At 49.1% G+C, this 26,167-nt stretch overlaps 1 protein-coding gene across 1 annotated transcript in view; it reads right to left on the reverse strand.

Annotated features, from left to right (window-relative positions):
- Window positions 1-26,167, reverse strand: part of NINL (ninein like) — a 114,004-nt gene that overhangs the window by 13,394 nt on the left and 74,443 nt on the right. Inside the window, exons 14-19 of the mRNA XM_020281782.2 lie at window positions 17,973-18,096; window positions 15,391-15,497; window positions 14,207-14,520; window positions 11,087-12,226; window positions 5,950-6,054; window positions 4,095-4,164 (exon numbers count right to left, since the gene is read on the reverse strand). Coding sequence (XP_020137371.2) covers window positions 4,095-4,164; window positions 5,950-6,054; window positions 11,087-12,226; window positions 14,207-14,520; window positions 15,391-15,497; window positions 17,973-18,096 — 1,860 coding nt within the window. The remainder of the gene's footprint in view (window positions 1-4,094; window positions 4,165-5,949; window positions 6,055-11,086; window positions 12,227-14,206; window positions 14,521-15,390; window positions 15,498-17,972; window positions 18,097-26,167) is intronic.

Raw genomic sequence — 26,167 nt, forward strand, 5'->3', positions numbered from 1 at the left:
TATGTTAATTTCAACGTTTCTGTGTCTGATGTTTTTCATAGTAAAAATTTGGGGGAAGAGAACAATGGGTACTTATAATCCACTTTTGAAGCTGCTACAGAGACAAACTGGAAAGAGAAGGGTGGGGCAGCCACTCTGGGCCCAGGAAAGCCCCAGAGAGGTCACCTCCACACGAAGCTGGACTGCCGGCAAATGCGGCGTCTTAAGTGTTCGGCGTCAGTGAATCCACGGCACATCCTCCTAACGGAGGAGGCGCGGGCACGGCTCCCACACACTCACCATGGAAACGCACAACAGTGCTGGAGCCAGACAAGCCACCCGCCTGCTGGCGTCTGCCGCAGTTTCCGCAGCAAAACCACCCTTCTCAGCCATGCGGGAATAGAGGTGGCAGGGGAGGAGAGTCGTAGGGACTTATCTCAGGGGAGAACAGGGGTTGAGACACACAAGTGATTAAAAAAGCTGCTAGAACTAATGGCTGAGTTCAGCAACGTCGCAGGATGCAAGGTCAGCGTACAAAAATCGATTGTATTTCTGTATACTAACAACGTGCAGAAACTCAAAAACAAACAAACTGCTACTTCTGGTTTCAGGTGTGACACATAAAGTGCTTGGAATTCATCTCTGCCATCTTCCCAAAAGAAATAAGCTGAACAAAATGAGTATGAACAACTCTTAGGTTCATCAGAGGATTTTAGGAGATTAGGGTTAAATGAGGTCACAGAGGTGGGGTCCTAATCCAACAGGATTGCTGCCCTCATAAGGAGAGGGCTCTCTCCCTGCCACTCGAGGGGACAGTGAGGAGGCAGCAGGCCAGGAACCAAACCGGCCTCCAGAACCTGGAGAAATACATTTCTGCTGCTTATGCCACTCAGTCCGTGGTGTTTTGTACGGCAGCCCACACAGACTGAGACACTAACCACTCCGAAGTAAACCCAGAGCACTCTGTCCTCCTGCCCTCAAGGAGAATGACTTCCCCAGAGTGTAACCAACACGGGGGAAGGGAGAGACCCAACTGCTGCCCCCTGGAGCCTGCCTGCACCTGTGGGGACGGCTACAGTGGAAAAGAGCGCAAACGCCAAATGCTGGTGAGGACCCAAGAAACTGATGGCACACATGCCGCTGGGGGGGCGTAAAATGTCACAGCCACTCTGCTACAACAAACTGTGCTATGTCCCTACCGCAGCGCACTCAGCAATAAAAAGAAACTACTGATACACATGACATTTGGACGACATTCTAGAGAATTATGAAGTGTGAAAAAAGTCAATCCTAAAGGTCACATTCTGTACCATTCCAGTTATGTAATATTTTGAAATGACAAAATTTTAGAAATGGAGGACAGATCAGTGGTTGTCAGGGGAATATGGCTGGGTTTGGGTGGGCAGGAAGGTGGTTGGTGGGATTATAAAACTGCAGCACTGGCCGGGCGCGGTGGAGCACACCTGTAATCCTAGCTCTCTGGGAGGTCGAGGCGGGAGGATTGCTCAAGGTCAGGAGTTCAAAACCAGCCTGAGCAAGAGCGAGACCCCTTCTCTACTATAAATACAAAGAAATTAATTGGCCAACAAATATATATATAGAAAAAATTGGCCGGGCATGGTGGCACATGCCTGTAGTCCCAGCTACAGGGAGGGAGGCTGAGGCAGGAGGATTGCCTGAGCCCAGGAGTTTGACACTGCTGTGAGCTAGGCTGACGCCACAGCACTCACTCTAGCCTAGGCAACAGAGTGAGACTCCGTCTCAAAAAATAAAAAATAGAAAAAGAAAATGGCAGCACAAGGGAGCCTTGTAATGCTGGAAGTAGTATCTCCACTGTGTGGACACATGACCCTACACTGACGATAAAACTGTATAGACTCTAACTCACACACACACACACCCTGTATACACACACCACACACAAATACACACCCCCACACCATACACACACACACCCCACCTGTACACACACCACATACACACACACCCCCACACCACCTGTACATACACCACACCCACACATACCCCACCCATATATACATATGCACACACACAAATGAAAAAACAAGTAAAACTGGGGAAATCTAAGAATAATCCACAGACTGCATCAATGTTAATATATTGGTTGTGATACTCATTACGGGCTGAATTGTGTTCCCCACGAAATTCTTATGTTCAAGTCCTAAACTCCAGTACCTCAGGATGTAGATGCATTTGGAGAGGGGGACTTAAAATGATAAATGAGGTAAAATGAGGTCGCATCAGTGTGCCCTGGTCCAATCTGACTGGTGTCCTTGTAAGAAGAGATTAGGACACAGACATGCACAGCAGGGTGACCACGCGAAGACACACGGAGAAGTCACCACTTACAAGTCAAAAGGGAGGCCCCAGAAGAAACCAAGCCTGCCGGCACCTCGTTCTTAGACTTCACCCCCAGAACTGCCCCCGTCTGTGGTGCCTTCTTACGGCAATCCAAGAAGACTAATACGCAGATATGACACTATAGTATAGAGAATGTCACCAGTATTGGAAACTGAGTAAAGTGTAAAGGGATTTCTATTTCTCACAATTAGATATGAGTCTAAAATTATCAATAAAAACTTCAGTTAAAAAACAATAAACAAGGATGACAAATGCCAGCTTGTGTGCCTCTTTCTTAAAAATTCAGTCCAAAAGCCAGTAAGTGGGACTGAGCACAGAAGGCATTTGTGCATAGGGTGAAAGGAGAACCAGTGTGGGGGAGGTGGTGCCCAGTCAGGGTAAGAAGGGCATCTACACAGGGGCAAAGGAACGCTGATCAAATAAAAAGTAAATACGCTGAGGAAGATAGAAACCAGGCCTCTCGATTGTTGGAGAAATGAGTTATAAATATGGAAATGGAGAAAACTAGAATTATCCCTGTCATGTTGGGTGGGAAATGCAGATATGAGCTTGAATTTGTGGTTTACAATATAGAGAGATGTACAAATAAATATACTTGAGACCACATGCACATAGTACATGTGCGCATATAAACACACACACACATTTCCTGGCTAAATCCACTAAGAGCACCTGAAAGCAGCAGAAGCAATGAATGCATCTAGTGCCCAGATCCTGGTCTCTAAATATTACCCTTCTATACTGAAAGTAACCAAAAGCTCCTTGGAGAAGTGGCTGCTTCCAGGGCTGGGGCAGGCAAAGTATCAGATGAACCTGGAACATCTTGGGGTAGCAGAAAGGAAGTGCTCAAAGAATGATTGGGACCTGTCCAAAGACATAGAAGCCACCCTGAAGGGGCTCCCCTTGGCTAAATCTGGGACAATGTGAGCATCAAAATAAATGTGACAGTAATATATTACAACCCATTGTATAAAAGAGGAATCTATGATATTATAATGATACAATAAATAAATGGGGACAAAAAGCTCTTCCTTGTAGAATGACAACTACTAAATGTAAAACAATAGTGGGATTAGTCACCAGTTGGTCACCATCATAGTAATAAATGACTCCACCAAGAAATGAAAGGCTGGTAAAACTCAGAGGTGAGATTTTGATGACGAAAGGATATTTACAAATATCAAAGTCTCCCCCCATAAAATACTACAAAGAGTATTTTTGTAATTTAAAAAATTACAAAGAGAAAAGTAACTTTACTGTGGAGAAGCCTGGCCAACATCACCTTCAACCAAGTGACCAAAGGTAACATGAGCAATGGGACAAATTATTGCAACCCTGGATGGGGTGAAATGAGGACGACACAGTATCACTTCTGAGTTATTCCTGCCAAAAACAGATAACGTGATTCAAATTACCAGGAAACATCAGACAAATGGAAATGGAGGGACTTCCTACAAAATAACCAGCTGTGCTCTTGAAAATGTCAAGGCCCTAAAAGCCAAGGACTGATCACAGGGGACAAAATGCCACACATGACTCTGAACATTACTGGGACCACCAGCAAACCTGACTGGGGTGGGGTCTTCACAGACATGATGGGGGCTGCTCAACAATTCACTCTCAAATCTTTTAGGAAAAAGTTCTCTATTTCCTTTCCCTAAGTGTGAAATTATCTCAAAATAATGAAAGAAGGCAGAAAGGCATTGATTCCATGCCAGGTATCAATACTTGACCTGTTTGCTGAGCTCCTCCATGTCAAAGCAGGCCTTTTCCTTGTCTCTCTTTAAAGCTTCAATTTCCCTCCTGTTGAAGAAGCAAAATTAACAACGTCACTTCTGACCAACCAGGCTCTTATTCCCTGGTCACCACCCAGTGTGCCATCAGCAGCCTAGATCTGTACCCACATCACAGACGCTCACACCTGCTCCTGCCATTCCACAGCCACTCACTGTCCCTACAGCTACATTATTGCTGCCGCTGCTAATGACAATGATGACCCAACCCTGATCCCAAATCACAGAGAATCTAGAGATGTGAAATTGTTCAGATTCTCAGAGAAATCATACATTGCCAGCATTTTTTTTTTTGAGAGAGACAGGGTCTGGCCGGGCATGGTGGCTCACGCCTGTAATCCTAGCACTCTGGGAGGCCAAGGCGGGCGGATCCCTCAAGATCAGGAGTTCAAAATCAGCCTTAGCAAGAGCGAGACCCCGTCTCTACTAAAAATAGAAAGAAATTAATTAGCCAACTAATATATATAGAAAAAATTAGCCGGGCATGGTGGCACATGCCTGTAGTCCCAGCTACTTGGGAGGCTGAGGCAGCAGGATTGCTTGCACCCAGGAGTTTGAGGTTGCTGTGAGCTAGGCTGCCGCCACGGCACTCACTCTAGCCTTGGCAACAAATCGAGACTCTGTCTCACAAAAAAAAAAAAAGAGAGAGACAGGGTCTATCTCCTTCACCCAGGTTGGAATGCAGTGGTGCTATCATATAGCTCACTGCAACTTCAAATGCTTGGGCTCAAGTCATCCTCCTGCCTCAACCTCCCAAGTGGCTGGGACTACAGGCACATGCCACCATGCCCAGCTAATATTTCTATTTTTTGTAGAGACAGTACTGGGATTCCAGGCATGAGCCCAGCATTGTGCCCAGCCCCACTGCCAGTATTGTAGGAATAAACACCCTCTGTGACATCCCTCAATGACACACATTAATATTTCTTTTGTAAAACATGTAACTATTCACACCCAGCAGCATAAATAAAGATGGAAACAGCCTTGCACCTGCTGAGGTCTGTTGTTCAAGGGGCTCTGGCTTACAAACTCAAGAAAAAAAGTGATTGCTAAAGGAAAACAATTAAATCTCAAAATCAATAGTAATCACTTGTTACCACCTACTCTGGATTCTATACTTTAATCATCACGGTACTTTTCTCATCTCAAAAAAACATACTCAGTATTTTAGTGCTAAGCTCATCTTGAAAGTCACATGGGGTGGGGTGGGGAAGGCCAAAGAAACTGTCTTTGGATATGGCTTCCGCCGTCACAGCAGAAATCCCCCTCCCCCAACACACACCCCAGCTCCTCTCCTGTTTCAGTGCTCAGTCCCGGCCCCTCCCCATGCCCACTGTCCTCCCCCAGCTCTGAACTTCAGAGAAAAGCAGAGCTGAAACTATTATCAAGACATGACCAAACAGGTTCTACTTGCCAGGAGGGCACTTCTGACCCCTGCAAGAACAAGCAAAGCCTTTCCCAGCCCCTAAGCGCCAGGTGGAGCATTTCGGTATGGTCTGAGAAGTGCCTGTGTATCAATTCCCAAGGCAAGCAGCCTCTGGTGTGGGCCGTTCTGCGCCAAGGGGCTTGGGAGGTAAGGCTCCGCACATGTGTGGGAGGCTGGAGCCCTCCGTGCCTGTCAAGTCTGTTAAGAGGTCTACAAGGCTCACCTACGTAGGGTTTTCTGGAGTGCAGGGCTGACCTGCAAATACTTCCCACTTTCTCTGTGGGTACCTTCTAACTCTACAGAGAGCAAAATGTCCCACTGACGGGAAGGTCTGGACAGGAGCTGCCGAGATGCATCTTGTTTCCTCACCTCTGTGCATCATTGGTGCTTTCTGCAGCTTCAAGCTCTTGCTGAATCCTTCCCAGATCATTTTTCAACACAGTGTTTTCTTCAGAGAGCCTATGAAATTCGATTCTGCATGAAAAATTGAGAAAAAACTGGTAAGCACTTGAGGAGAGCTGGCTGCCACATGCACGGGGTAAGCCTGGTTCCGTAACACGAGCCTGGCTCGGGCTTGGAAACCGTGCCGTCCCCACGTCCCCTCCCCTGAAGGAGCCACCGGGCACTCTTCCTTCCCCTCTGCCTCTAACCAGTGTTAACATTTTGCATCTCCCAAGAGTCAAGCCACAGAAAACAAAGCTTTCTTAACTTCTAAACTGGTAGACCATGGACAACTTACTAACGCTCTCAAAACCTTGGTTTCATTTACTTTGTGTTTATGGCTGCCCAGTTCCTGCATCTTATGACCTCTAACCGAACACATGCATATACTGGGTACCAGTGCTAAATGCTGGGCCTGAGTCCTCGGGTATTGCAAAGGGTATTTGACTCTGCCAGTGAACTCCAGCATGGAGCCAAGAGACACAAGGAATCAGAAGGCCAAAATACATGGGACACATTCTCCTCTTTAGTGACAGTCCCACCCATCCTACACTCTGAGGTCAGCCCTAGGAGAAACTTAGGGAAGTGCCCACATTGATTTATGGAGAGACACCTGATGCTAGGTGAACCCCCAAGTGGGAAAAAGCAGGAATACACAGCTACTACATGGGCTAAGTCTGCCTGGTGTCACCTTTGTTTTCTGACAACTCTAAGAGAGTCTCTGGTTAGTTTAACATCATCAATTTATGACAGATGACAAATTTACCAATAAAGATCACTAATGAGACAACTTAAAACCGATACTTGCTACCCACAAAATTTATTCTTAATACAGGTTGGTCTAGCTGACATTTATTCCCCCCAGTAGGTCTTTATATGGCATTACCTTCTAATTTTTTTAAATCTAAAAACATTCAAAGCCACACAATCTCATCGTGTTCACTTTATGTATTAAGCTTATAATAATTAAGTATAAGTATCTCCTTCATATGACTTCATTTTATCTCATGAGGAACTAATGAGAAAAATAAAGAGACAGAAGTCACTGGAATTTTAAAAGCAGCAGAGGGTTTCAAGCAGGGGAGTGAAACAAATGAGATCTGTGTTTTGAAATGATCACTCTGGCTCTAGCATGGAAAACAAATTGATGTAAGGCACATGAGGGGGAGAGGGGGTGGGGGGAGAGGGGAGAAGGGGGAAGAGGGGGAGAGGGCGGGGAACAGGGGGAGGGGGGGAGGGATTTCTACTTCCAGTTGCTTGGAGCCCAGATAAGCTGAAGGGTGCCCACTCTCATCCCCTACACAATTGCCAAACAACTAGATCCTGTGGGAAGCTGATTGTATAGTGACTGTCCTCATAGAAAGCAATGGAAACCTCCAAGAGCCTCCAACAGAACAAAAACCCGGAAGCTCAAACCAAAGCTGTGAGCATTATGCAATACAAAGCTGGAGTGACGCTGCAACCAACGCCTACATCAGCACCACTAACAGCAGGGTGGAGAAACTGCACTGCAGACACCTGCAAAAGTCGGGGCCCTGGAAGGAGGTTCAAGTGGTCCTAGATTAGCAGCCCCTCGCTTCTCTGCAAAAGCATCCTCTATAAGGTACCCAAGGTTCCCAGAGATTAACATCAGGCAAACATTGAGTTCATAAACAACGATCAGCATAACATACATGAAAAAAAGCCACCCATAAGAGATAGCAAAAGCAAAAAAATTGGGCCAGGTGTGGTGGCTCATGCCTGTAATCCTAGCAGTCTGGGAGGCCAAGGCAGGCGGATTGCTCAAGGTCAAGAGTTCGAAACCAGCCTGAACAAGAGTGAGACCCCACCTCTACTAAAAATAGAAAGAAATTAATTGGCCAACTAAAAATATATAGAAAAAATTAGCTGGGGCATGGTGGTACATGCCTGTAGTCCCAGCTACTTGGGAGGCTGAGACTGAAGGATTGCTTGAGCCCAGGACTTTGAGGTTGCTGTAGGCTAGGCTGATGTCATGGCACTCTAGCCCAGGCAACAGAGTGAGACTGTCTCAAAAAAAAAAAAAAAAAAAAAGCAAAACAAACAGAATTAGATCCTCCAGGAACTTCAAGTATTGGAATTATCAGACACAAACCAAAAATACATGCTATGAAATGTTGACATAATAAAATATGGAAATAAAAACCAAATAAGAAACTATCAACAATGATCACATAGGACTAAAAGAATTTTTAGAAATAAAGTCAATGTCAAAATAAAAGCTCAAGCTGGGTGCAGTGACTCACACCTGTAATCCCAGGACTTTTGGGGAGGCAGAGAATCACTTGAGGCCACAGCAACATAGTGAGACCTCTTCTTTGCAAAAAGTTTTTAAAAATTAGACCTTTTAGTCTGGACAGATAAGGCTAAGAAAGAAAAAAAAATAGCTGAGCTTGGGGGCACATGCCTGTAGTTCTAGCTACTTGGGAGGCTGAGGCAGGAGGACTGCTTAAGCCGAGGGATTCCAGGCTGCAATGAGCTATGATGGATCCACCACACTCCATCCTAGAGCGAGACTCCATCTCTAAAGAAAATAATAATAAAAAAATTTTGAAAAATAAAAACTCACTGAATGGATTAAACAGCAGATTACTGTTAAACAGCAGAACTGAAGAAAGAAACACTGACTGGAACACAGAGATATTAAAAAAATTCCCCAAATATGACACACAGAGAACAGAAAATGGAAAATAGAAAACAGAAGGTGAGAAACGGTGGAAAACATGAAAAGATCTAACATCATCCATGTAATTGGAAAGAACAGTGAGAAGAGCCAATTTTTTTTTTTTTTTTTGAGACAAAGTCTCGCTTTGTTGCCCAGGCTAGAGTGAGTGCCATGGCATCAGCCTAGCTCACAGCAACCTCAAACTCCTGGGCTCAAGCAATCCTACTGCCTCAGCCTCCTGAGTAGCTGGGACTACAGACATGAGCCACCATGCCCGGCTAATTTTTTGTATATATATTTTTAGTTGGTCAATTAATTTCTTTCTATTTTTAGTAGAGACTGGGTCTCGCTCTTGCTCAGGCTGGTTTCGAACTCCTGATCTCGAGCAATCCACCCGCCTCAGCTTCCCAGAGTGCTAGGATTACAGGCGTGAGCCACCACACCTGGGCCCCGAGAAGAGCCAATATTTTAACAGCAATAACTGAGAGGTTTTTGTAAGACACAATCCATACATGCAACAGGGACAATGTTTTCTAAGTAGGACAAGCAAAAATTAAACTATACATCTATGCCCAGCAATTCCCTTTCTAGGCCCACCCCAATATAATTGTTCCAAAAGGCATGTACAAGAACTTTCACTGCAATACTATTTCTGAGAGCCAAAACCTGGACACTACCAAACACCCAACAGAAGAAATAGAAAAGGATGGTACATTCACACAAGAGAATACACACAGCAGTGCATGTGAAGGATGACAGCACGAGCAATATGACGACTCTCACAAACAGGCTGGACTAGAAAGAAGAAAGTTTTGTGAGTGTATAGCCACAAAAGAATATACGCTGTAAAACAAACAAAAGAGAATGTACACTGTATGATTCCTTTATACAAGGTACTAAAACAAGCAGAATTAATCTATGCTGTTGGAAGTCAGGATAGTGGTTATTATCCGCAGGGGACTTGGGTGAGTTCCCTGCCTTGTTCTGGGTGCTGGTAACACAAATGAGTTCAATTTGTTGAAAACGTTTCTAATTGTGTGTATGTGTACATTTTTCTCATGTATGTAACACTTTAATAAAAAGTTAAAGAAAGAAATACATACCAGAGAAAAACCACCAAAGATCTGAAGATCTTTTTTTTTTTTGAGACAAAGTCTTGCTTTGTTGCCCAGGCTAGAGTGAGTGCCGTGGCATCAGCCTAGCTCACAGCAACCTCAAACTCCTGGGCTCAAACAATCCTCCTGCTTCAGCCTCCCGAGTAGCTGGGACTACAGGAATGCACCACCATGCCCAGCTAATTTTTTCTATATGTTTTTAGTTGGCCAATTAATTTCTTTCTATTTTTACTAGAGACGGGGGTCTCGCTCTTGCTCAGGCTGGTTTCGAACCCCTGACCTCGAGCGATCCACCCGCCTTGGCCTCCCAGAGTGCTAGGATTACAGGCGTGAGCCACCGCACCTGGCCAGATCTTAAAATTAGCCAGAGGAGAAAAGTCAGCAGGCACGATAATGACCTCTATAAGTTGTCCACATCCTAATCCTCAGAACCCGTGAATGTACCATTACCCAGCAGAGGGGAATTAAGGCTGACAATTATCTGATTTTAGACTATCCTGGGTAATCCAGGGGAGCCCAATATGATCACCAGAGTCCTTAAAAGTGGAGGCAGAGGCCGGGCTCGGTGGCTCACGCCTGTAATCCTAGCTCTCTGGGAGGCCGAGGCGGGCGGATTGCTCGAGGTCAGGAGTTCGAAACCAGCCTGAGCAAGAGTGAGACCCCCGTCTCTACTATAAATAGAAAGAAATTAATTGGCCAAATAATATATATAGAAAAAATTAGCCGGGCATGGTGGCGCATGCCTGTAGTCCCAGCCACTTGGGAGGCTGAGGCAGAAGGATCGCTTGAGCCCAGAAGTTTGAGGTTGCTGTGAGCTAGACTGATGCCATGGCACTCATTCTAGCCTGGGCAACAAAGCGAGACTCTGTCTCAAAAAAAAAAAAAAAGTGGAGGCAGAGAGTCATTGTCAGAGTGATGTGAAATGAGAAAGACTCGGCCACCAACTGCTGGCTTCAAAGCCAGAAGGAAGCCATGAGCCAAGGAAGCTGGAAAACCGAAGGAAAGGGACTCTCCTCCAAGGTAATGCAGCCCTGCCAACACTCTAATTTCAGCCCAGTGATACACATTTCACTCTCCTAACCTCCAAGATATAAGAAAACAAGTGTGTTGTTTTAAGCCACTGAGTTGGTGGCTGGCCAGGGCTTGGATCGTGACCCCCAGCCACCCCGGCCAGAGGCTGTGAGCTTGTCAGCGGGAAAGGACGGATGCAGCAGCAACAGGATCAAGTGGGTTAGTTCTGCGTTTTAAGAATGGGTAGAAACCAAACCTGTCTTTCTCTCTTGAATCTGCTTCTTTCTCGAGAGCCCGGACGACATCTTCCAGCTGCAGAAGTTTGGTTTTCACGTCATTCTTTTCTTTCTCCAGTGCTGCATCGACCTCCATCTCCCCCGGGACGGCAAGCTGGGGCTGGGAGGGCAAGGACCCTCTCCTGGCACCCTCATCCCCAGCCTGCTCCTCCGAGGCCGGTCTCTGGACCCCCCCAGAGTCCAGCACCCTACTCCGGCTCCCAGCTCGCTCCTCTAGAACAGCTTCTGGCCTCTCAGCCTGTCCCCTCCCCGAGGAGGCTGGGCTTAGCTGTGGCCCCCAGCTCTGGGGCTGAGCTGGCCTGACATCTCCCTCCTGGGCTTCAGGCTGGCTCAGGTCCGCTGGACCCCTGGCAGAAGGCACTGATTCCCCTGGGACGGCCCCTCTGTCCACCCCATGTGGCTGCACACGTGACCACCTCTCTGGGGGAATAGAAGCCCCCTCCTCAGTGTTAAGCAAACCCTGACAGTTCTCTCTGACGCCGAGGCTCTCCGAGGGCCTACTGGCCACCAGGGCAGGGGCTGCAGCTGGGCTCTGCACGCCATCTACACAGCAGGGCTGGCCTGCCACATCCCTGCACCCGGCTTGTACACAGCCAGGGTCGCCTCCCGCCGGCTCCCCCATCTCTCCACCATCGCCCGGTTCCAGCCGGGCTGGAGGCTGCTCCCCACTGCCTGGACGTGGGGGCGTGAGGCCGTGTGCGCTCTCCTGTTCGCTCCTTGCCACTGGCAGACCGCCTTTCCAAAGAGCCCGCAGTGCCTCCACTTCCTGGGCAAGCTCTTCCACCTGCTTCCTGTAGGCAAGTTCTAACCTCTCCTTCTCAAGGGCGAATGACTTGCAAATCTGCGCCTGCTCTTCACTCATCAACTCCTGCAGCTTCAGCTGCTGCTTTCGACAGCGCGTGAGGATCTCCTCCTCCCTCTTTGCCTGCCGTCGCTTCTCCTGGTCGAGCTGCTCCGCCAGGTCGCTCACCTGCAGCAGGTGCTTCTGCAGCAGCTCATCCTTCTCGCGCTGATGCTGCAGGGACAGGTCCTCGCAGCGGGCGGCGTGCTGCACTTCCATCCATGACAGCTTCCGGCTCAGCTCGCCCTCAGCCTCTCTCCTGCAGAAACAGCTTGCGTCACGCACTGCAGGCACCTCCGGCTCTCGGCCCCAGACCCTCCTCTCGAGTTAGAAAAGGCCACCGAGCTTTCATTCTAACCACCTGTGTCCTCTCTCCTCAGCTGGCTTTTGTTACCCCTGCTCACCTCTCACGTACCCTGGGCTCCAACCCACACCCAGACCCTCCTTAGAGAGTCCAGCAGAGGATCACCAATGGGGTGAGTGAGGTTCTACACACGCAAGCCAACATGGAAGCCACCCGTCATACGGGCGTGTTTACATGTGCAATTAAATAGGATTAAAGTCCAGGCCCTCAGTCACACTAGCCACAGTTCGAGTGCTCTGTAGCTGTGTGCAGCTGGGGGCTGCCGACTGTACAGAGGAGACGTGGGACACGGCTCTCACGGCAGTGAGTTCTACAGGAGAGTGTTGGTGCCAAGACTTGGTGAGACGGGCAAAACGCACGGTAAGACTGCCCCTGACGATCCCTTAAGCTGCCGAGCCCAGGCGCTCGAGTCCAGTGGAAGTGAGGTTAGGCTGGGCAGAGCACTGAGTCTGGAAGGGCTGCTGCCCACTCCAGGCCAGGGCGGGCACAGCAAGTGACATGGGTCCATGCGGCTCCACCTCCATGTGGAGCGACCATGAGCCCGGCGGAGCAGCAAGAGCAGCTCCCCAGGAGCGAGGGGCCAGAGTGCGCCACGGCCTGCGATGGCTCAGGGTGGGCAGCTAGGCACATGCTCACCTGGATGCTGAGAAGAAGGAGCCACTCTCTACCTGTCCTGCCCCCCCAGCTCTCATGGAGTCCCTTATCACACATTCTTAGGCTGACAGCCCAGGGAAACACATGGGTGACAAATGACGTTTTATCTACCCTCCAGGACAGCAGCAGGTTCCCCAAGCCCTGGATGGCCTAGGGTCATCCTGGAGGGGAGGGAAGAGGGAGTGCTGATTCCTCATCACCTCCCACATCCTGCCACTCCCTCCCACCAAAAAGGGAAGTGCCCACCTTCTCCAGGTTTGGGGACATGATCTCCTGCTATCAGCACAGTGATGGGGGCCACCAACACCTGAACCCAACCAACCCCAAAGCAACATCCCTCTGCAGCAGCTGCACGGGTACGCAGCAGACCTATTTGGCCACAGCTGTCTGCTCACTGCGGCCAGGGGAGGCCCTGGTCCCACCGTGGGCTGGGGGTGGCCTGGCCAATACGGTGGACAGTATGGTGGATGGGGCCCCTCCTTGAGCAGAGGCATGCAAAGCTCTCCACAGGACAGCGGGTCCCAGCTGACCATCAGTGAGTCCACAATAACTTACTCTCCTCGGTCAGACTGGAGAGACAAGAACAGGCACGTGATCCTTTCTCATGTAATTCTGACACTAGAGTGCACAAAATACCAACTCTGGTTTTCTAAAAAAAAAAACCTTTCCTCTCCAGGAGGATCGCCTGAACCCAGGCATTTGAGGTTGCAGTGAGCTATGATGATCCCACTGCACTCTAGCCTGGTTGATGGACAAAGAACTTGTTTCAAAAAAAAAAAAAGTCTTTCCTTCATTTGTGCACTTTAGCTTTTACAAGAATCTTACTAACCCAAACTGATCATCTTTCTCATTGTTTTAGGACTTTGGGGCTTTTTTTTCTCCATTTGCCTACGTGCTATAGCCCCTCACCGTGGAAAATGAGAATGTGATGTTAAATGATGGAGAATATGTTGCCCTTTGCTACCAGGCACATCTAAGGCAGAAGGGAAATGACATTAAATTTCTACACAGCAAATGGCTTCATGGCCCAAGATCTAGTGAATCTATAAAGTAAAATACTTATACCAGGACCTGTTCTTTCAGCACTCACCCACCTGCCCAGAGAAGAATCACCCAGTTAGCATGCACTGCAATTCTCAGCACTTTATCTAAATCTAATTTCAAATGTTGGTCCTGGCCAAGAACCCCCAGGCATGAAATACTGACAGAAGCCAGGCAGACCTGATCTGCTGCAGCTGGCCCCGGTGTCTCAGGTGCAGCTCCTCCTCCAGCCGCAGGGCCAGGCTGGAGAGCGCCTGGGCGCAGCACGGCGCCAGCGCCAGGCCCAGCTGCTCCGGCTGGGGCCCGTGGGCCAAGTCCTGCAGCTGCTCCCGCAGGCCCTGGATGACCTCCTGAGACTTGGCGTGGAGCATCTCCAGGTCTGCTTTCTGCTCCTCCAGCACGCCGACCTCGCGCTTGTGAGCCTGCTCCATCTCCTTTCTCTCCTTCTCAAAGTCCCTTTTCATTACTTCGATTTCCCTCTCGTAGTAATTTACCTAAAAAGAGAAACATGAACAAGGCCCTAAAAATGGCCTTGCTGACAAACCCAACACAGAAACATGGGGCTGTCAGGAACAGCATCCAAAGAGCCGATGGCCCAGACCTGAGGAGGTATCAGGGTCTGTGGAAGGGACCAGGAACAGTCACCAAGGGTCCCATGTGGCTGCGCAGCACATTATCCCCTGGGAGACAGGTCTAGCAGGCGGCTCGGGGCCAAGCCGAGTTTGGCATACGGCCAGGCAGTGCACAGGGTGCAGAGCGTGTGACAACTACTGAGAGAACTGGGGAGCCTTGGCAAGGCCAGGGGTGCCTGGGAACACCCTGCAGACCCCTGATGGAAAGAACACTCTGGCCATGGTGGGCAAGGGCACATTGGGAGCTTCCAATTAATCCATGCAGGGAGCCCAAAGGCACAGCCGCAAGACAGAGGTGGCCCGCCTCCCTACACAGGTGGAAGAACTGGACACAAGACGAGATGTGGACACTGTCCCTTAAACACCTCTCCAACCTAGAAACACAGCAGGAGTAAGTTCATCCAAGAGGACAGCCTCAGCCAGGGTGGACCTGGCCATGAAGCCACCAAGTCCCCCGTAAATGCCAGGTCACTGAGGCTTGGAGCACAGCCAGTAACTGTGATTCCCGGCTGCAGAGGAGCAGGGAGGGCTGGCACAGCACGGCTGCCCTCCAGTGTCCCCATGACACTCCAGCGTGTAACACCATTCTCTCCCCGTTGTTAGTCATTCCCATGTCCCGCCTCCATCCCAAGAGAAAGGTTTGGGGCAGAACGTCTTCCCTACAAACGTCCCCTGGCGCCGGCTCACTGTGAGGCAGGGGATTCTAGGGCAGATGCAGAGCTGCGCCCGCACCTTGGTCTCCAGCTGGATCCTGAGGTCTCGGTGGTGCTCCTTCAGCTGCTCCATCATTATCTCCGTCTCTATACTCACTGGAGCAGAACTGCCTGTGAGCAAGATGCCTGCAAACAGGAGGACGTTTCCGTTCATGTCACACCAAGGATGCCACAGGGCCCCCCTCAAACACTCCAGAGACACTTGGACCCCATCAGGGAGAGGCACACGGCGCTGGCCGTAGGGTTGTGCTCATTTTGAAAGTTGGTGCTCCTTAGGAATCAGCGTTTCAGTTCTTTGTCAGAACACAGAGCACTCAGATACAGGCAGGAGGCTCCCTACAAGATCCATCAGGGCCCCTCCATGCCCTAAGAGACAGCGGTAGCATGGCACATTTGCCACACCCTGTTCTCTGACGATGCCAGATACACAGAGGAATGGGAGGACGGAGGACAGAGGGACCTGCTGCACTCACAGCAATGTGCAGATGGTCACAGGTGCACGAACAGAGCTTATCCGCCCACCCTGTGCGTTTTAGCTTCCCCCTTTTCTTGGTGCCCCTATGTTATTTACTATTACATCATACAAATGACGCAGGGCTCCAATTGATAAGGCCAGGACACTAAGCCCTGAGGCATAAAACAGCAACTCAATGTACTAAAAAGCACAAAACAAAAACAACCCCCAGTGAAATAAAGAATCTGACGCTGACAGGAAGGGACATACGAAGGCAGGCGACATACAGGTAGGTCCTGTGATGAGGCCACGGACCCACACGTGCCACCTGGGTGCAGGCAGCTCCTGACGTGTGTTGGGGGTCCCACTGCTAGGTTTTAATCTGGGTTGGGCCAGGGGCCAGGAAGGTGGGGAAAAGACACAGTTTCCAACTCTCACCCTCTCCTTCCATTTCCCAAATTATTTTCCATGAAAAAAAAGGTCACACACTCAGGGATGTGGGGGCCAAGAGAACTGAGGATAAGCACCTCAGGGCAGAAAGCATCTCATGGCCTTGGCCACCTGCAGCTGCCACCCCCTGGGCCCAGCAGCAGCTCTAGTGGATGCTTGTCACAGCTCTGGCGCCCACAGCACCCCCTCCACCACAATGCCGCCTCCTACCCGGGCCGCCTGGCGGCAGACAGACCCCTCCTTCTTTTAAGGAGTCAATCAAACCTTTGTGGTCAGACTGAGGCTGCCAAAGGTGGGAAGAGAAAAGGCCCCGGACGGGGGTGGCATTGGTTTTATTACCAATGCCACAAAGCCCAGGGCTGCCTCCACAGCCCGAGTTCTACTTGACAAGGGCAACTGCAGACACAGGACCTCAGCGTGGCCAGTTCCTGACAGGGACACACGCAGCTCAGGCTCCTTGAGGGACAAAGGGAGGTACAGTTACCCCCTCCACTGTGGCCCGGCTGTGCTCCCGGCCTCAGGTCACATCTGTGGGGATTCAAAAATCGCCCCCAGTGTGGCTGCACCCCAACAGCTGCTGGCCTCTCTGGCCTGGGTGTGGCCGGGACATCTTGTTCCTTCCTGAAGCTTCCTGTGAGCCTGGTGGCCGTCGGGGCTATGGGTCTAGGGTGCCTCTGACTCTGAAGGAGCCTGCTGGTGAGCGGCTACTTGAGGGCTCCTAGGAAGTCGGACCACATGCACAGAAAGCCCCACCAGGCTTTCCCAGGAGGTTCCCATATTGACTGATCTGTGCACATCTTTTTCTATTTGATTAAGTAAACAGCTCTCAGGGTTATGGATGGGAGCAAAATGTTCTCTGAGGGGCTGAGGTTGCCATGACATGGGATCCCGGGGAGCAGGTGGGCTGTGGCCCTGTGGGCCCCCGCTGCAGCAGCACTGCGCTCTGAGCCAGGTGCATCGTGTGCTGCTGCTCAGGCAAGCAGAGGCCGCACAACTGCCAGGAGGGGCAGCAGCCAGCCAAGCCCACCCAGTCCTCCAACAGGACCGCAGCAAAGCTCAAGGGCAGCTATAACATCTGGATCCTTATATGGTCTGCAGAAGGAGCCAAGAACTTCAAGAGCTCTTCTTGTTCAGTGTGTCCTCACCCCATCAGCTGTGAGTGTGGGCACATGTGGCCAGGCAGGGGCCCTTCCCTCGGTGCCTGGCCCCATCCCCACCTCACCCTGACCCCAAAGGCAATGGCTCCCACATCTCCCAGGAGCAGCAAAGGGCAAGCCCTGCCAACCTCGGTCCACACGAGCCTGTGAGTACCAGGCCTCCACGTATTCGAGTAAGTTAGCTCCTCTCCTACACAAAGAGCTGTCATCAAAACCAACTCTCAGATGTAAGAGCAGCCTGGGCCAGGCCATGGCTGCACCTTGGGGCTGGAGACCACCCATGCACACCTTGGCCTCGCCCTTCCTCCTCGTTGGGGTGAGCACCCTGCTGCAAGGCCGCCCTGTGCATCTCAGCGGACCCTCCTTAGCAACATCCCTGCAGGGCAGAGCTCCACTCCAGAGGTCAAGACAAACAAGGACACCATCTCCCTTTAACCTTTCTACCCAAATGGTAAAGCCCTTCCCCTCCTCTCTCCCATCCCTGTGTGTGGGGTCAACCCCAGGCCTTGGGGCCAGCCCCCACCCAGGCCAGGCGCCTACCTGCTGGGCCCTGTCCAGAGAGCCGCTGTCCCAGGCCCCTGGAGGAGCTCTGTCGACTGGCGGGCAGCTGCGCCCGCAGGCCTTCCAGCTGGGCCTGCAGCTCGTCATTGCAGTCCTGCAGGTCCTGCGGGGACAGAGCCAGATACCTCTTCCAGCTGCTGCAGCCACTCGGCCCAGGGAACCCGGAGCGTGCGCGGCAGGCCAGGCATGCTGCGAGGCGAGAGGGCATCAGTCCCGGACTTGTAGCGCAAGATATTTAATCAGGGTTTTGAGTCCCCGACTACATGGGGGGCTGAGCAAAAACAAGAGTCCTCTCTTGACTTTCTCATGCCCCACATCATTTCTGTCACTGGATATACATGAGAGGGGCTCAAAGAAAAAAGTGGAGTGGATACTGAAGAGAAATATAGAAAACAGAGAATCATCAACATCTGAAATTACAAGTGCTTTGTTTAAGCCACAGAGCTGCTGTGGCACACATGTCAGGCAACAAGATGCTGGGGTGTGCTGGGATTCTTGCCTCAGCAGGTGCTGAACTGCAAAGGGCTCTGCAGAGATGAACCACCAAAGAGGACACCATTTGCTCCAGACCAGATGCACAAAGCAGACAGAGGCGTCAGAGGGACACTGATTGCTGAAGCTGACTCCTGAGGGCGTAGGAGCACTGGCGATGGTGGGCAGGGAGACACCTTCCAGGGTGGAAGCATAAGAGGAAGAGTCTGCATTTGTGGCTAACATAATTTTGTTTATACTTTTAATGAGCTACGACAGTCCTCCCTCTCTGACATGACAAGCACGCCCAGTCATGTGCTTTGTAAGGCAATAAGAAGGGGTAGTGCAGCTAGCCCACTTTACCAGTTCCCTGAGTCCTGCAGCCTTTTGAAAAACATGGCAACACAGACTACAGTCTGTGCATGTTGCCGTGTTCACTCGTGACCCTGGGCATGGGTGCCACCACCCGAACCCAGGCAGCCTTGTGACTGCTCTGACCTACAGGACAGCAGAAGTCAGGTCATGTGACTTCCAAGGACACAACTTTTGCCTGGCTTCTCCTTGGATGGATGTCCCAGGGGAAGCCACTGCCATGCTGGGAGTGGCTACTGCCCCTACTAGCCCTGAGGAGGCCACCTGGGGAGGACCACATGGAGGCAAGGAGACTCCCAGTCCACACAGCACACCCACGAGGCACCATCTCCCTCTCTGGTTTCTGAATCCTATTCAAGTTTCTTTATAGCCTTTTCAGGCACCTCTCACTGAATAAACCTAATCTTCCTGAAACTGTCCCTGGAGGCCAGTCCCTGAGCCTGCCAAATGCATCACCGAGTTTCCCCTTGGAGAAGGAGCCTATCCTTGGCAGTTCTGAGCCACGTGAGAGAAGGGACAGGCTCTGAAGATCTTGGAAGAAGCATAGATTCATGGAGAGTCACTGTACCTCATTTAGAAACTCCTGTGCAAATACATGTTTCCTCCATGGAGGGAGCGGCCCTGTCCTGGGAAAAGGGCAGGGCCAGGGAGTCAGAGCTGCCAGGCAACGCTGGAGCATGCACCCCTTGGCTGCTGGCCCGCCCAGCCCACAGTGTCCGGCAACCCCATCGTGTACCCAGCCTCATGCCGTCCACACAGGAGCCGCCAGCCACGTGAGCTGCTGAGCTCCTGAAGCGTGGTTAGTCTCAACAGAGATGTGCGCGAAGCATAACACGCAACATTTCAAAGACTTCCTCCAAAATCAGGATGTAAAGTACCTGAATTATTTGTTTATATTGATTATGATTGAAATGATCACATTTTTGATGTGTTAGATTAAATAAAATATATTATTAAAATTAATGTCACTTATTTCTTCCTTTTTTTAAGACTAAACCTACTAATACATGAATCTTCTTCCATATTTTAACATGTCTACTAGAAAACTTAAAAGTTACATGTGTGACTCCCATTGTGTTTGTATTGGCCAATGCCAATCTAGGAGTAACACAGACAGAATCATTTCTATCCAATGCCCTGCCCCGTTTGTGGTTCTTTCTGCCACTCCAAATGGGTATTTTGAGAGCACAGATACATCCTGCAAATTCAGCAGGGCTGGGAACAGGGTTCTCCCAGCTGACAGGAGGGGTACGGGCTTCTCTGTTCTCAGGACACGTCAGGACGCACAGTTAGTTATGGCTGGTGAGGTGGTGTGTGCCGTCCTGGGCACCAGCAGCCTCCAAGGGGCAGCTGGCAGGGGTGTGGGCCAGGGCACCTGTCCATTTTCATGTGCAAGGTGGTTAAGGGGCACTACTGCACTAGTCAGCAAAAGAGACTTGTGACAAGCCCAGCAACCACATACTGCAGCCCTGAAGAGTTGGGGGCTCTGGCCACATTGTGGTTTTTCTTGCCTTCTTGTTAGCATGGAGAAGCGAGGTCACAGGGAAGCAGGGTGGGATGGGGATTTGCACAGCAGCAGGGGAAGGCGTCTCTGGGAGGTGTCGAGATAAAGGCAGTGTCTGCAGGCTGGCTGGCAGGTAGGCCAGGCTGACCAAACAGACACTTAGGGGGACGAAGAACTGCCCAGAAAATTGGAGACGTGGGCATCTGTTAGGCACTGGTATGGAAACGCTAAAAGGGAAAATCACACTTGGGGTTTCTGACCAAGGGCATCCGTGCTGCTCCACTGTGGTGTCCACACAAAGCAACAGTAAAAACACAGAACCACAGAGACAATCTAAGGAGAATCTGGTTAACATTTCGGGGTCCCCTTCAGCAGAGCAGCCTTGCCAAGAAAACTGAGAGTGACAGTGGATGAAAGAGAAAAAGCAAAAATGGCAGTTATATCAGAAGCAGATTCTCCAACACGGAAAAGCATGGCTTGTTGCTAACAAATATTTTGGTTACAAAGGACAAGGAAACCTTAAGCAGTGAGTCTGGAAAGATCAGGTAGTACATAGCGGGGAAGGCTGAGGACTAGCTCTCTGGCATCTGGGGACGGACGACAAAGGTACACTCAGTCAAAATGCAGTGACCCTCCCAGGAGCAAGGGGCACACCGAGCACACAGATCTAGGTCTCTACAACCATTTCCCCATGAAAGGAACCAAGACTCCTTGGGGAAAGGGCAGATCCCAGGGCAAGTACAGAGAGCACCCTGCTGTGCCAGGCAGCATGAACAGTCAACAGAACCAAGCAACAGCAAAAATGACAGTGCTGTGCCACAGGGACACAACAGACAGCTGAAGACTCCCATGGGTCAAATCTTGCACAATTCAAGCACCAAAGTTAATTAAGCACAGTAATGAATTATAACCCACTGGGGAAAACGGGAATTCAGAGTCCATACCAATGGTAGGTGGGTAGGTGGACGGGACTTCTCCAGCTAACAGAAGAATGCCATCGGCAAGGATGGATGGGAGGGGGTGCTGAAGCGGGAAAACCATCATTTTGTAAAAATCATAGTAAAGACTGAGTTAGGTAAGAATCAATGTTAAATTCAGGGAAGATCTTGATGAAGAGCAGGATATTTGCATGGTCTTAAAGTGTCTCTCCACTGACTGCTTATTAGTTGGAAGGGAGGGAAAAAAAACCCAGTAATTTTACAGTGGGGAAATCAGGCAACACCTTGACCAAGTGCTCAATACCACCAAGGACAGACAGATGGACACAACAGTGCCTACATGGTGTGCCAGCTGAGAACGCATAGCCTCAATCTAATCAAAGGAAACATCAGAAAAACAAACAATGAGAATGTTTCTATGAAAAGGGGGGAGGGAAAACAGTATTTTTCAAAAATATCAGTGTCATAAAAGACAAAGAAAGGCTAAGAAAATGTTTTGGAATCAAGGACATTAAAGAAACAAGACAACTAAAGGCAATAAATAGCTAGTCCTAGACCACAGCCTATCCTGGAGAGGAAAATGCTCCAAGAAGATGAAACAGGGACCGTAGGTTAAAGTGCTGTACTGATGTCAACTCACAAAGCTAGTTAAATGAGACACAGTTAGAGAATATTCTTACCCAGCAAGGTGTTGGGAAACTTGCTCTCCAGGAAGAAAAAAAAAAAAAAGCCCTAGTTTGTGGTTTTCACAAATTTCTGTGGTATAAATTACTCCCACTAGAGTCAATTTAAAAAGCTATCAAAGGTTTAACAAGTAACTCAAAAATTACTGAACATTTACTAATCGCCTACAGGAGGAGAAACATGCCAGGTAAACTGGATTAAGCCTATTCTTAGGAAATGCACACTCAGGCATAGATGGGTAACAGGTAGTGATGTATGTAAGTTAACCTGAGATGGTTAACTTAGATGATTCAGAAATAATTGTGTACATACACAGAGAGTGTGCAAGTATGCAAATGATAAAGCAATTGGGGTGATGGGTGTACAGGTGTTTCCTGCACTATTTTTATGTTTGTAACTTCATATAATTTTAAAATTATGTTCAAATAAAAAGTTTTTTGAATACCCTAAAAATTAGTTTGAAACAGACAAAAATATCCAAAAATGGAGAAAGAAAATCTCTAAATAGATTAGCTAAAACGTAAAATATCTCTGCTGATGTTTTAAATATGAAATTTCAAGAACCCAAAGCGAAAAGAGTACAAACCCAAAGCGAAAAGAGTAACAGACCTTTAAGCAACAGAGTCCTATTAAAGAAAGAAGGGGTTTACATTTATTTGGAAACTCCAGTGCCCTAAAGGAACATCTTCATGGAGGGACATCTCTGGGTTCCATGTCTGCTCACCACGCTTCAGGGGAAGGAGAAGCTCAGCACAGAGCTGTAGCTCCCACGGAATGCCATCAGGACCCTCCACCTGCATGACAGGCCCCTGCCCCTCCACACACACCAGGCAAGTCAGGAGTATGACACACAGCTCACCACACACAAGATTCGCAAAAGGAGAATCACACAGTGCAGGAAAAGACAACAGGGCATCCAGGATTTGGGCTGGACTCAGAGGGCAAACCACAGACAGGATGCATGACCCACTCAGCGCAGGAGCCGCGGCTCACCTTGATCCTCTAGGGTGGCCAGAGCAGCGTGCAGCAGGAACAAAGTCAATTTACGTTAAATTGGGGGGAAGTCATCAAGAAGTGAATTGATGACAGATTCTTAAAATCAGACACTGTTTTATCTGCTTCTCTGGCTGTAGGACAGCTCAGGAATTAGTCACTAGCTTTGAGGACAGATGTTTTCCCCCAAATATCTGCTCCACTTTCAAATTATATAAAATTACTTTATAACTATTGGTGCTTTAACAATGACCATAGGCCAAGCAAGGGTGGCTCACACCTGTAATCCTAGCACTCTGGGAGGCCAAGATGGGAGAATACCTTGAGGTCAGGAGCTTGAGACCAGCCTGAGCAAGAATGAGACCTTGTCTCTTCTAAAAATAGAAAATTTAGTCTCTACTAAAAAAAATAAAATAGAAAAATTAGCCAGGCATCATGGCTCACACCTGTAGTCCCAGCTACCAGGCTGAGGCAGGAGGATCACTTGAGTCCAGGAGTTTGAGGTTGCAGTGAGCTACGATGACACCACTACACTCTACCCAGGGCAACAGAGCGAGATTCTGTCTCAAAAAAAAAAAAAAAAAAAAATACTGACCATAATGGTATCTTTGGAAATAATGACAGATTTTTAGCGTGAGGTGATTGGAGCAAAGACAACTGGTACGTGAAAAGAATCAGATATAACTAGAACCAGAGGCGCTGCTGTATCACCACACAAGGTAACTAAAGTTTACTGACCTAGTAAAATTAAGTCAGTTTCAAACAATCACATCTGCAGATAGCTATAAATTATGGCTGTCCAACTTGAAAATTTGTATTGTAATTATCTATTATTAAAGCAAATACAAAGGATAAATAAATGAGCAAACAGTAAACTACTGGCCAGGCTCGGTGGCTCACGCCTGTAATACTAGCACTCTGGGAGGCCGAGGCGGGCAGATTGCTCAAGGTCAGGAGGTAGAAACCAGCATGAGCAAGAGCGAGACCCCATCTCTACTATAAATAGAAAGAAATTAATTGGCCAACTAATATATGGAGGAAAAATTAGCCGGGCATGGTGGTACATGCCTGTAGTCCCAGCTACTCAGGAGGCTGAGGCAGCAGGATTGCTCGAGTCCAGGAGTTTGAGGTTGCTGTGAGCTAAGCTGACGCCATGGCACTCTAGGCCGGGCAACAAAGTGAGACTGTCTCAAAAAAAAAAACAAAAACAGTAAACTATTGATATCCTTAGATTTTTCTTCTTTTTGCTGGTGGGGATTATATAGGGTTTTAACTGGCTGTAATCTGAGGATGCACATGACTTATCGTCGTTCACTTGGCAATATTGCCTAGATAGAATCCCACATCTAGAATCACCCACTTTCCTGTTATCGCCAAGGCTACATGGGATTCTTTTAGAACAAGAGTCATAACACACCTTGCCATCCCCAATACTTGGTTGTTTCCAGTTTCCACTGTTTAGACTTGTTTGGACATAACTTTTCTTTATGCCAAGGACGTGAGAGGGGCAGGCGGGTCAGAGGCTGAGGTTTTTGATGGTGCCTGATATTAGCCACACGTACACCTCTCTTTATTAAAAAAAAGTTACTGTATGAGTTTTCCATAAATTAATTTTTAGTAAATTAAATCCTAACCAGGAGGTGACTACTAAGGAACCATGTGGTGAATTACTTTAAAAATCAAAGAATGGCTCTGTATTGTCAATAATCAACACAACTCAACTCTGGCTTGTTTTTTTCTATACTAAAATTTCTTCAAGAGGATCGATACTGTAGGCCAGAGCAGGGCAGGTGAGACAGGGAAAGGGAGCTGGACACGCAGCCATTAGCTGACCTATAAGGCAGCCCTTCAAGGCGTTAAAACTGGGCTTTATTCACAGTCTAGGAAACGCCTGACCTAACATTCCAGTCTTAGCGTACTCAAGGGATCAGGGAAGGGAAGGAAAGGAGATGCCAGAACGGCCTGGAATGCAGCAGTGTGCATTTAAAATGTGCCAAGGAGGCAGGTCCAACCCCAGCCTCTACCTGTCAGTCAGCATCTGTGTCCTACAGAACCAGAAGCCAACTGAGGGACAGGAGGGTCTGCATGACTGCAAGGCCACCAGGGTGGGTGTCCAGGCCTCCCACCAGCCTCACTGTGGCCCCCAGGGAGGGATTCAGGACACGAGGAGGTTTGAGTTGGGTTCTTCGTGCCCAGTCTCTTTTGGCAAGGGTGGGGCTTGTGATATCGCAAGACGCTGACACAGAGGCAGATACGAGAATCCAAGGCCGGGCACGGTGGTTCACGCCTGTAATCTTAGCACTATGGGAGGCCCAGGCGGGTGGACTGCTCAAAGTCAGGAGTTCGAAACCAGCCTGAGCGAGACCCCGTCTCTACCAAAAATAGAAATTAATTTGCCTACTAAAAATATATATACAAAAAATTAGTCAGGCATGGTGGCGCATGCCTGTAGTCCCAGCTACTCGGGAGGATCGCTGGAGCCCAGGAGCTTGAGATTGCTGTGAGCTAGGCTGACACCACGCCACTCACTCTAGCCTGGGCAACAAAGTGAGACTGTCTCTAAATGAATGAATGAATGAATGAATGACTCCAGCTCTCCACCATCAGGCCAGCCATTAAAGAGATTAACAGCTTGCGTTGGTGGTATAGTGGTGAGCACAGCTGCCTTCCAAAGAGATTAGCAATACAATGGTACACTTCTCAACTAATTTTTCTTTCTTTTGGAAAATAGCTATTTACGTTAGCCTGTTACTACGCTATTATTCTTAAAGGAATTCATCCATTTTTCAATTTCTACTCTAATTTTTACTGTAGTAAATACTAAATATAAGCCACATAACATATATCAACAAAAGCTCTTTGGAATCCCTGATAATTTTAAGAGTGTACAGGGCTCATGTGGTCTAAATTTTGCTCACCACTTCTGCCCACTCTCCACTCAGATGTCTCCAACTGGATGGGATGGATATGCATTGTCAGATTTGGCCCAGGAAATCTAAACGTTAGCATGAGAAAACAAGACGAAGCCCTACATGGTACCTGGAAACATGGAGGAGGCATTCAGAACAGGAGCCAAGCAAAGCCAGGGAACCCCCAGCCTAGGGCACCTGGCCAGGCCGTGGCCAAGCACAGCCACCGTCAGAGGCTCCTCCTGGAGGAGACACCCTGCCGTCCCCTGTGGACCACACTGCACGTGGAGACTGAGAGTCTGG

The sequence above is a fragment of the Microcebus murinus genome, chromosome 16, assembly GCF_040939455.1.
Source record: "Microcebus murinus isolate Inina chromosome 16, M.murinus_Inina_mat1.0, whole genome shotgun sequence".
In the NCBI taxonomy this organism is placed as follows: Eukaryota; Metazoa; Chordata; class Mammalia; order Primates; family Cheirogaleidae; genus Microcebus; species Microcebus murinus.